Here is a 12,591-nt window from a genome sequence, read left to right on the forward strand (position 1 = left end):
ACTCGATAATAATGTGGTAAAAAAAACTAAAACAAACCAAGACTGTCAAATGTAACCTATTTCTACTGACTTTTGTCCTGGAAGTGCAGGATGATGGCAGCGTGGATGGGGGACACAGTCAGGTTGGTGAGGACCCGGTCCTCCAGCTCCACATCCAGGGTGACTGACCCCAGGTGAGGCTTCCAGCTCAGCGTCCTCATGGCCTGGGAAGAGAAGACCTCCATTATAGATAGAGAACAGGTACGCAGCCTCGTCATGGTGGAATAGTTTGGGGGTTCCACCTGTGCCACCTGTGCAGTGTGGGTCTGTCCTCAAACCCCGCCCCCTTGACCCCCTCCCCCTTGTGTTTTTTCTGGTCTGAATGACGTCAATAGAAATGGAAAGAAATTTTAATTAAAGATGCTGTAAGTGGTATTTCTTGTTAAAGGGGACGTGCATTGCTATTCCTTGCACTATTTGGGCAACTTTACACAATTCCTGTGAGTCTATTGAACACATCTGTAAGGTTTTTTTCAAAGAAATTCATTGTTTTATATTTCTAATCAAGTAGTCAAAAGCATAATTTTTCTCCCTTTGGATTTCAGGCTGTGTTGGCCGGGCTCCGCCCATAAGCACTTGAGTGACAGTCATCCACATAGTCTGCGACTGGCACAGAGAGAGATAGAGAGAGATTGAGGGGGATACTAATTAATTTTGCCGCAGGGGAGCATAATCCCACGGGACAATGCATTGGTAACTTGTTTCAAATGACAATATATACCTCTGTGATTATTATTGTACGGATCGGAATACGGGCGTGCGTGTGGGAGCATGCGCAAAGATATTACAGTGATATGCTAGTGCTCCCGACTGCGAGGGAGAGAGAGAGGGAGAGAGGGAGAGAGGGAGAGAGAGGGACACACGGAGGCACGGAGCATTTACACACAACCTGTGTAAATGCTCCGTGTGTGTGAGAGAAGACGGGTCCCTCTCTCTCTATCTCTCTCTCTCTCTCGTTCTGTGCCTCGCAGTCAAAACCCGCTTGAGGAAGTGTCGGGTTACACTATGCGCTACAACCATAGAGGGGGCGTTACTGCAAATCAGTGCTATATTCATGTCAGCAATACCGTCAAATCAGAACAGCTTAGTTGAGTGAGGGAAGATCTTGTGAACTCGAGACTAGACTGATGAGTCAATATGATAATTAACGACACAGACCACATTGATATAATCCCCAATTGCTAGGAAATAATGCTAAACACTGGGAAAAGCCATTTATAATGCAGGGTACCTTTAAACTACGTGTTAAATAGCTCTACGTTCCAACGGCCATCACTGATATAGTGTTTGGTCAGTAACACAGTCTCCCAGTCCCTCCACTCTGCAGTAAACTGATTAAATTGTCTGGTATCCCTTCCCACTTTATCCAATCAGGAGAGAGAACCCTAGATATTTTGTACTTATTTCAAGAAATCTTGCCATGCCAAATGTGCTTACTACACTGGTAGATCATTTTACTTGTTTCAAGGACACATTTACTTAAAACAATTTTTTATTTGTTATTTTTGTCAGATGATTTCTGCAGTGTGGAATTCTCTCCTGATTGAGCTTGAACTTCTCGTAGCGGTGTGTGTAGGCCTCACCTTGAGCTTCTCGTAGCGGTGTGTGTAGGCCTCACCTTGAGCTTCTCGTAGCGGTGTGTGTAGGCCTCACCTTGAGCTTCTTGTAGCGGTGTGTGTAGGCCTCACCTTGAGCTTCTTGTAGCGGTGTGTGTAGGCCTCACCTTGAGCTTCTCGTAGCGGTGTGTGTAGGCCTCACCTTGAGCTTCTCGTAGCGGTGTGTGTAGGCCTCACCTTGAGCTTCTCGTAGCGGGTTGTGTAGGCCTCACCTTGAGCTTCTCGTAGCGGGTTGTGTAGGCCTCACCTTGAGCTTCTCGTAGCGGTGTGTGTAGGCCTCACCTTGAGCTTCTCGTAGCGGTGTGTGTAGGCCTCACCTTGAGCTTCTCGTAGCGGGTTGTGTAGGCCTCACCTTGAGCTTCTCGTAGCGGTGTGTGTAGGCCTCACCTTGAGCTTCTCGTAGCGGTGTGTGTAGGCCTCACCTTGAGCTTCTCGTAGCGGGTTGTGTAGGCCTCACCTTGAGCTTCTCGTAGCGGGTTGTGTAGGCCTCCATGGCCTGGCTGACCAGCGGCGGCAGCTCCATCTTCTCGTCCTTCAGCTGAGGCCAGAACTCAGAGGAGACGATCATGGCCGACAGGGTGAGGGTGGGCTGCTCCTCCTCGCCCAGCCGCAACTCCTGCTCGAGGATGTTGCTGTTGATCCTCCGGGAGTCCGCTACGTCCTGCAGAGAGGAGGGTTGGAGACGGAGAGGTGGAGAGAGGAGGGTGGAGAGAGGCGGGCGGAGACGGAGAGGTGGAGAGAGGAGGGCGGAGACGGAGAGGTGGGGGAACGGAAAGGTGGTGAGATTAAGAGGAATACATTGTTATACTCTACCTTTTAATTTAAAAACAACAGCTGCGACCATGTACATGCACGCACGCACACTGTACAAACACGCAATTTAAAGGTGGCTACAAGGCTCATTCTGATAGTGGCTTTGGTAAATCAGATCACGCGTCCATTTTTCTTTCACCAAAGTACAAACAGAGAATTAAAAGTACTCCCGTAGTCTCGCGAGAGGTGCAGAAATGGGATTTGACGTCAGAGGAGACGATCCGGTCAGTGTTTCACTACACAGATTGGAATGTGTTCCGCGACACAGATAACATTAATGTCTACACGGAGACAGTGCTGGACTATGTTTGTACTAGGGTGAAAGAAACAATCCCCACTACCAAAATGAAAGTTTACCCAAATCAAAAACCCTGGGTAGACAAATCCGTCCGTGAAGCTCTGAGAGAGCGCACCAAAGCATACAACGACGGCCTAGTGGCAGGCAACATGAATGACCACAAGGTGGCGCGATACAACGTAAGGAGGACAGTGTCAGAGGCCAAACGGCGCTACAGGGATAAAATTGAACTCCAATTTGAACAAGCTGACTCTAGAGCTATGTGGCAGGGGCTCAAAACGATGACAGACTACAAAGGCGCCTCCCTCAAACTGAACAGTGACATCTCCTTAGCAAATGACCTCAATACCTTCTATGCGAGGTTTGATGCTGGTAATAACAACACCAGCTCACAAGCCTCGGCAATGGGGGGGGGGGGGTCGGCTGCTGATGGAGGCGCAGTGTTCAGGGTAACAGAGCATGAGGTGAGGCGGACCTTTAAAAAAGTGAATATCAGGAAGGCAGCAGGTCCGGACGGCATCCCCGGCCGCGTCCTAAAAGTCTGTGCCGACCAACTGGCCCCAGTATTCACTGACATATTTAACCTGTCCTTAGAACAGGCTGTCATCCCCACCTGCCTGAAGAAGTCCACTATTATCCCTGTACCCAAAAAATCCAAGCCTGCTTGCCTCAACGACTACCGCCCTGTAGCTCTCACCTCCATAGCCATGAAGTGCTTTGAGAAGCTAGTAAAGGGCTACATCTGCTCCTCCCTCCCCATCAACATGGACCCCCTGCAATTTGCATACCGCCCCAACAGGTCCACGGAGGACGCCATATCCCATGTGCTGCACACAGCAGCATCACACCTAGACAAGAGGCAGGGGAACTATGTGAGAATGCTATTCATCGACTACAGCTCGGCATTCAATACCATAGTCCCCTCCATACTCATAGCCAAGCTCAGGGACCTGGGCTTGGGCTATGACCTCTGCCAGTGGGTCTTGGACTTCCTGACTGGCAGACCCCAGGTGGTGAGAGCAGGCAACTGCACCTCCTCATCCATCACCCTCAACATAGGGGCCCCCCAGGGCTGTGTTCTGAGTCCCCTCCTCTACTCCCTGTACACACACGACTGTGTGGCTCAGCGGAGTAGCAATACAATCGTCAAATTTGCTGACGACACAGTGGTGGTGGGCCTGATCTCTGCCAACGACGAGAGGGCCTACCTGGAAGAGGTCAAGGTCCTGGCGGGATGGTGCCAGGAAAACAGCCTCTCCCTGAACGTCAGCAAAACAAAGGAGATGATTGTGGACTTCAGGAGGTCGGGGGTCAAGGACTACAGCCCCCTCAGCATCGACGGGGCACCGGTTGAGAGAGTCAACAGCTTCAAGTACCTCGGAGCCTACATATCCGAGGACTTGACATGGACCACACACATTGACAGTGTTGTGAAGAAGGCACGACAACGCCTCTACTTCCTCAGGCGCCTAAGGAAGTTCCAAGTCAGCCAGAAGATCCTTAAGAACTTCTAATCATGTACAATAGAGAGCATCTTGACCGGCAACATCACCTCCTGGTTTGGGAATAGCACTGCACAAGACCGAAGCAGACTACAAAGAGTGACACGTTCAGCCGAACGCACAATTGGAGGGGGGCTCCCCACCCTCCAGAACATTTACTACAAGCGTTGCAAGGGCAAGGCTAAGAGAATCATTAAAGACTCCAGTCACCCGAACAACTGCCTCTTTGAACTGCTGCGGTCAGGCAAGCGATACCGGAGTCTCAAGGCGAGCACAGAAAGACTCAGAAGAAGCTTCTATCCCCAGGCCATCAGGCTGCTAAACGAACAATGAATGAACACTACACAACAACAACCACCAAACGCACATAGCACACACATCCACACGCACACACCCACTTTAAACAAACACACTGTAGCACCCACTCCACACACTTTATAGCACACACCCACTTTAAACAAACACACTGTAGCACCCACTCCCCACACTTTATATTTATATTTATGGATGAAGGATTGCACTACAACTCGTACACCTTACTGTAAATTGTACCTAAAATTGTACCTCATCCCATTTCTGCTTTGCACTAGATAGTACTGTACATTAGTACACTGCATAGTATTGTGTATTGTATATTATATGGTAACTCAGAACATTGTACATATGTCTATACCGAACACTGTGACCTCATTTTCTTCTTCTAAATTCATGCTATATTATGTTATTATGTTATTTGATACTATCTTGTCTAGCACAGTCTCTGGAGCGTAACAGTAAGAAGCATTTTGTATGAAAGTATTCTGTACTTCTGTATGACAACTATTAAAGAACTTGAACTTGAACTTGAACTTGAACACACACACACACTTGACCTCCATGCCAAATGTCAGCCTGAGCCTCCTAGGGTGAAAACTGTGGCCGCTAGAGGGTGTGGGGGGGGACACATCCGTGGACCAACCAACCAACCAACAGAGTGAGATATAGAGCTGCTGGTCACAGCTAAAAATGTCAAAAGCTGTTATTATGGTCTATTAAAAGTATGTGCTGAATGCTTGATAAAAGGTCCAAGAATTTAGAAACGTCTGAGCTTTAACGTCACCATGAAGAGGCGGTATGATCGTGTTTCCATTCTTTTTTTTTGTATCTACTTTTTCTCCCATTTTCTATTTTTCTCCCAATTTTCGTATCGTCCAATTCTACCCTCCCCTGTCTCGAACGCCGTTAGGCCATGCCTCCCACAGGCCGGCTGCAATGTGGACGAAGCCTTACATCACGCGTCCCCTCCGGTACTGGAGGAAGCAGCCGTCGCATCTTTTCACCTGCACAGCGCGATCTCTCAGCGTCGGGGGTCTGCGTTTTGGAGGGACACGCCGCCCCCGTCGCTTCCTGATTCTGCTGCGCAGGCGCACCAACCTGTACGAGTCGCTGTCCACAACGTCGGATCCCCACCCATCAGCTTCCCACCCCCTAATACTGGCAATTGTATTAGTATGAACGACCAGCCAAGCTGATAGCAATGCGGAGAGCTGGGCTCGAACCCAGCAAACATCACAAAACAAACTGGTCAGATTACTACTTGACCTTACCCCCAGAACCCACCTCACCCCTGCCCACTTTGACAACCTAGGATGGCTTAGAGTAGACGACAGAGTACAGCAACTTGCAATGGGCCTGGTCTACAAGATACACTATATGACTAAGGTACCCATGTACATGTCAAAATACTTCCCAAAGGTCAGTGAATACCACGACCACAACACCAGAGGAAGCTCAACAAATCATGTTAAACCCAGATTCGGCTCAAACAAGGGACTAAACACGTTTCGCAATTATGCCACATCAATGTGGAACGCCCTACCCAAAGCTGTAAAGGAATGTGAATCCCTACCCACATTCAAAACTGCTCTTAAAGAGCACCTACGAGAGGCTGCAATTCGAAACTGGCCACCGTAAATGCCCAAAACCCCCACCACCTCCTAATAGACAGTCTCCTCCCCACCGCATGTACATATTCCCTCCCCGCCGTATGGATATTTCTCTCCCACCCACCCACCCCCTCCTAATGTACAGTCCCCTCCCCATCATATGTATATACTCTGTCAGGATCTAGGGGTAACAGTACTGTATATTTGAATACCGTTTATGTCACAAATGTATCAGTACTAAATACCTATATGTCCCTATGCCATAAATGTCATGTATGTTGTGTATGTCATAAATGTCTATATGAATTGAAAATGGGGGACCCTGATGGAAACAAGACAAACGTCTTTTTCAGGTCTGCATCCCCTTAACAATTGTATGTATTGAGCCGTACTGTATTGTACCCATTCTGCAATCTGTTAAATAAAGTTTTCATTCATTCATTCATTCCTGCAATTGTGGTGAGCGCCTTGCCCACTGCACCATCTAGCCGCCCATATCGTGTTTCCATTCTGAAGTTTTCCAACGTTCCACTTCACATGACTTTATACAGGTATAAAGCAGGTTACAGCAGAACAACATGTTTACCTTCAGCTAGGGCTGGGCGATATAACAATAACGATAATTATCGCGATATATTTTAATAATCGATATCGGAAAAAAAAGATATGGTACTTAAAGTAATGGCTTTGCTTGTCCAAATGACAATACTGACTTAATTGAGATTTATTTTTCTCTTGTCCATTTATTTTGTTTGCTTTCTAATGTAGAATACAGTTTGAAACAGTCTGTACACAGTAGGCTATGTGTGCTAGCAGAGCTAGTTTCCAGTCACGAGTCACGGTGCACATGTGCGGTGGTTTGTCCACCAAAAAAGCGCCAAAAGATAGAAAAGAAACTAGCAGAGCCAGAACTGTTCAACTCCCCTGGAGCCACAGCCAGCAGAGAAGACAGTTTACTTTCGCTTTCAAATCAGCTGCAGCCTGAGAACTGGAGTGTGTGAGGGGATGTAACACTAAAGATGGCGGCAACGACAAAGAATTGCTGCAAAATAAACATACATCTGTTTAAAAAAATTAAATTAAAAATGTAATACTTATAACAATATCGAGAATTATCGATATCGCGTGATATGATATTGTTATCGATATCATTATCGCGATATCATTTTTGGCCATATCGCCCAGCCCTACCTTCAGCATCACCTCACAGTGACTTTACAGCAGGTTACAGCAGAACAACATGTTTACCTTCAGCATCACCTCAGTAACTTTATAGAGCAGCAGGTTACAGCAGAACAACATGTTTACCTTCAGCATCACCTCAGTAACTTTATAGAGCAGCAGGTTACAGCAGAACAACATGTTTACCTTCAGCATCACCTCAGTAACTTTATACAGCAGCAGGTTACAGCAGAACAACATGTTTACCTTCAGCATCACCTCACAGTAACTTTATACAGCAGCAGGTTACAGCAGAACAGCATGTTTACCTTCAGCATCACCTCACAGAGGTGCATGTGGGACTCTCCGAACCTCAGCTTCAGCAGCTCAACGTTACGGATCTCCCTAAAACCACACGGGGGGGAAAGCAGAAGATCGTTTCACCCAATGTCATCCACCCAACGTCATCCACCCAACGTCATCCACCCAACGTCCTCCACCCAACACATGGACCAAGTCGATCCATGACAACATGCAAAGTTCTACAAATAGTACAAATATAAGAGCACACCACTGTTACTGAGAGAAGCACATACAGCAGGTATAGTAAAGAGTAAATAGACTTCATGTTATGGAATTCAGTTGAATTAAGACGATATTCCTTGTGGTGATGTGGTGAGGTGGTGCAGGTGATGGGTGGTTTGGTGTTACCTGGCAGTGTTGTAGTTGAGCTGCCAGGACAGTCCTGTACTGGTGTTTGGTGTTAGTGTTACCTGGTCTGGCAGGACAGTCCTGTACTGGTGTTTGGTGTTAGTGTTACCTGGTCTGTCAGGACAGTCCTGTACTGGTGTTTGGTGTTAGTGTTACCTGGTCTGCCAGGACAGTCCTGTACTGGTGTTTGGTGTTGCTGTTACCTGGTCTGCCAGGACAGTCCTGTACTGGTGTTTTGTGTTGCTGTTGGTGTTACCTGGTCTGCCAGGACAGTCCTGTACTGTACTGGTGTTTGGTGTTGGTGTTACCTGGTCTGCCAGGACAGTCCTGTACTGGTGTTTGGTGTTAGTGTTACCTGGTCTGCCAGGACAGTCCTGTACTGGTGTTTGGTGTTGCTGTTACCTGGTCTGCCAGGACAGTCCTGTACTGGTGTTTGGTGTTGGTGTTACCTGGTCTGCCAGGACAGTCCTGTACTGGTGTTTGGTGTTAGTGTTACCTGGTCTGCCAGGACAGTCCTGTACTGGTGTTTGGTGTTGCTGTTACCTGGTCTGCCAGGACAGTCCTGTACTGGTGTTTGGTGTTGCTGTTACCTGGCAGTGTTGTAGTTGAGCTGTGGCAGCAGGCGGTCTGCCAGGACAGTCCTGTACTCGTCTATGAAGATCTCTTTACTGCCGTAGATGCTGACCAGCAGGCTGATGATGTCAGAGGAACGGCGCTTAGAGCCCGTCTTGTCTGAGAGAAAGAAAAGAAACAAGTGTTTCATTGTCGTCAGTGTGAACAACTACATTCAGACTATTAGCCCCGATTGAACTGTGAACGCTACACAGACACTCTGACTGCTGCTGTGACTTCACCGTCACCTCCACTACCATTATTTGCAACAATGCATAGTGCACTTTATATCCTTCTACCACTACACTGTGAACTGAATGTGCAATACTGTTACTCGTGCCTTATTTTTCGACTTTATTTATCTTTTTTTAAGATTCTGTATTTTAGCATTAACGTTTTTCTTAATATTTAAAATTCTAGTTTAAGTCTATATTTAGTCATTCTGTGTGAAGGGGGGACTAGCAAAGTAAGATTCTCATTGTACAGTGTAACTTATCCGTTTATATATGTCGAATAAATACATCCAGTTCAGTTCAGTTCAGTTCAGTTCAGAGTTCAGAGTTTTTATTTGCCACATGGAATAATACAATCATAGTTTCTTCATTAAAAAATCATAAATAGCCATTCCATGGACAAAAGGAGCAGGAAGAAGAATAAATATTATAATTACCTGCCCCTTATTCCTAAACTAACATGTATTTTCTTAATGGTCGGCGTATAACCTTATTTACACAAATAATCATTTATACCATTATAAAAGAAACACAATCCACAGTTAAACAAGAAAATTTTAAATAATAATAATACTGATAAAGAATAAAAAAGAAAAGAAAGAGAAGAGAAAAAAAAATATCTCACTATTCAGATCACATTTTGATTTTCATACTGACTAAATATTTTTTTTTTATACATTTTTTTGAATTGATAAACACTGTTACATCCCTTAAGCTCGCTATGGAGAGAATTCCATAACTTTACACCAATAACTGAAGGACACATCTGTTTATGTGTGGTACGTGCAAACTGATGTTTAAAATTGTATTTTCTCCTACTAAACTCACTTTCTAAATGAAAAAGATTTTGTAGTTTTTCTGGCAGTGTATTATTTCTTGCCCTAAACATAATTAACATTGTTTGAAACTTAACCATGTCTTCAAGTTTAATTATTCTAGATTTAATAAATAATATATTTGTGTGTTCTCGATAACTCACTTTATGTGTGATTCGTACAGCCCTCTTCTGTAGTATATATAATGGTTTTATATTTGTCCCATAAGTATTCCCCCATACTTCAACACAATAACTGATATAAGGTGAGATGAGTGAGCAGTAGAGTGTTCTCATTGCCTCATACTCTAACACATCCTTTACTTTATTCATAACAAAAATACTCTTGGACATCTTTTTTTTAACGTGTGCTATGTGCGATTTCCATGTTAATTTATCATCCATAATCACACCAAGAAAACGAAATTCATTAACTCTCTCTATATCAGCTCCATCTATGGTCAGTACTATATTTTCATCTAGTTTTCGATTGCCAAAAATCATAAATTTAGTTTTTTTCAGATTCAGTGATAGCTTATTTACATCAAACCATCAAAACCATCCAAGATACATCTGGAAGCTAACAACCGCAGTCCCTTTCTTGTGACCGTGGCTCTCGGCCAGGAGAAGAGGTCGTCAGGTGGCGTCCTACTTCCCCCTGGACGCTTCGACCCTGAACCACAACGTCCTCCGGTCGGCGGTGATGGCCGGTCGCTGTCCGTCTCCTCCCACCTTCCAGCTCGACTCCTCCCACCTTCCAGTTCGTCTCCTCCCACCTTCCAGCACGACTCCTCCCACCTTCCAGCTCGACTCCTCCCACCTGCTCCAGAGCCGACAAGGGGCTCTTTCCGCTGCGTCGCCCGACCTGCGAGCAGCCGTCTTCCTCTCCCTTCCTGCTGTTCCCGGAGCATCTTCCACACAAACGGACTGTGCCCCCTGCAGCCGACCTCAGCTGGAGAAGGCCAGGCCTGGCTGCCACCCGCCGCCCCTGCGTTGTTGGACCAGGTCCTGGTACTTGGTGGCTTTCCTCTCTCCGAGGCGTCTGTGCATCCGTCCTCCAACGGGACCGTCAGTGCGATCAGACTGGTACTGAACACATTTTGAGTCTTTCCACTATTTTATGCCGTGTTGTTTACCTTAGTTTTAACATGAACTGTAAGGTGACTTTATTTAAACTAAGCGAGGACGTCGTCTACCCAAAGAGATATAACTGAAATTGCTTTCAACTCGTGATCTCCTGTGTATACCTAGCAAGACCGGGCCTGTATCCTGCTAGCTTCATATCAAAGAATAATTTTTTTTTAGGGATGCTCGATATTGGCTTTTCTACCGATACCGATATTGTCCAACTCTTCATTTCCGATACCGATATCAACCGATACCGATATATGCAGGGTTTCCCCCCCCCAAAAAACATTACATATCTCTTGTTGTGTAATTAACACAACATTATGCATACTTTGACAATAAATAAAATAATAATTTGTTCTTACTTGCTTGCCTGGGTAAATAAATGTATAAAAAAAAGAATTAAAAAAAAAAATGATTTTTTAACCGATAGATATTTTCCGATATCGCATTTTTATGCTAATATCGGTAGGCCGATAATATCGGACATCCCTAATATTTTTTTTAAAGGTTCTGACCAGTGACAGCGTCTGTAGGATCTGGCGTCCACTCCTCTGGGTCACTTCCTTCGTCATCACTGTCCTGTGTCTCCAGGGTGACGGGGTCAGCTCGGGACAGCTCGTTGGCCAGGTCACCGCAGCTCTCCGTGTCTCCGGTCAGACTGGCCACTATCTGTCTCACAGTGTCCTCCCGTGTCCTGTAGACATCCATGTGCATTATTTAGTCATTTTAACAAGGTCAGATTAGGGCTGGGCGATATGGCCAAAAATGATATCGCGATAACGATATCGATAACAATATCATATCACGTGATATCGATAATTATTAAGTATTAAAAAAAATTACAAATTCTTTAGTGTTACATCCCCTCACACACTCCAGTTCTCAGGCTGCAGCTGGTTTGAAAGCTAGAGTAAACAGGCTTCTCTGCTGGCTGTGGCTCCAGGGGAGTTGAACAGTTCTGGCTCTGCTAGTTTCTTTTCTATCTTTTGGCGCTTTTTTGGTGGACAAACCACCGCACATGTGCACCGTGACTCGTGACTGGAGACTAGCTCTGCTAGCACACATAGCCTACTGTGTACAGACGGTTTCAAACTGTATTTTACATTAGAAAGCAAACAAAATAAATGGACAAGAGAAAAAAGAAATCTCAATTTGGTCAGTATTGTCATTTGGACAAGCAAAGCCATTACTTTAAGTTGCAGGCAAGAAAGACAAGTATGTCCACTGTCTCTGGGTTAAAAAAAAAAAGAAGAAAAAAAATCTATATTTTCTTTTTCGATATTTTTCCCCCCGATATCGATTATTAAAATTTATTACATGGCGTTTTCACATTCGCCAAAATGCTTGCTTGTGATTGGTCAATAGCGCTCCGTTACCCCTAGCAGCGGTCAATTATCACACAATAATGACCGCTGTGCGCAGCTGTTCGCAATCAAGCCCACAATAATGACCGCTGTGCGCAGCTGTTCGCAATCAAGCCCACTGACATCAGTGCTGCCGCCGGCGAAGCTGCCGGCGATGACAGGGGGCGGAGCGACGAGCGGAGCCAGAAGCCCAGAACCAGTGTTGCGAGTCGATGTAAAATGAATTAGGTATATTGTTAGTAAGTTAGCCATGTAATAAGCGGGATAATGTATAGCTATACTCGATCATTGTCGCAAAATAATTGACCTTCACTGACGTTTAAAACACCTCGGCGAGGCGCCTCGGTATTTTAAACTCTGCGTCGGTCAATT

The 12,591-nt window shown here is 45.6% G+C and overlaps 1 protein-coding gene across 1 annotated transcript in view; it reads right to left on the reverse strand.

Annotated features, from left to right (window-relative positions):
- The window catches only part of anapc2 (anaphase promoting complex subunit 2), a 30,622-nt gene that overhangs the window by 7,857 nt on the left and 10,174 nt on the right, over nucleotides 1–12,591 (reverse strand). Inside the window, exons 8-12 of the mRNA XM_084325154.1 lie at nucleotides 11,371–11,549; nucleotides 8,656–8,797; nucleotides 7,684–7,759; nucleotides 2,113–2,316; nucleotides 71–203 (exon numbers count right to left, since the gene is read on the reverse strand). Of these exons, the coding sequence (XP_084181280.1) occupies nucleotides 71–203; nucleotides 2,113–2,316; nucleotides 7,684–7,759; nucleotides 8,656–8,797; nucleotides 11,371–11,549 (734 nt within the window). The remainder of the gene's footprint in view (nucleotides 1–70; nucleotides 204–2,112; nucleotides 2,317–7,683; nucleotides 7,760–8,655; nucleotides 8,798–11,370; nucleotides 11,550–12,591) is intronic.

This window comes from Notolepis coatsorum (assembly GCF_963971535.1).
Source record: "Notolepis coatsorum genome assembly, chromosome: 11".
Taxonomy (NCBI): Eukaryota; Metazoa; Chordata; class Actinopteri; order Aulopiformes; family Paralepididae; genus Notolepis; species Notolepis coatsorum.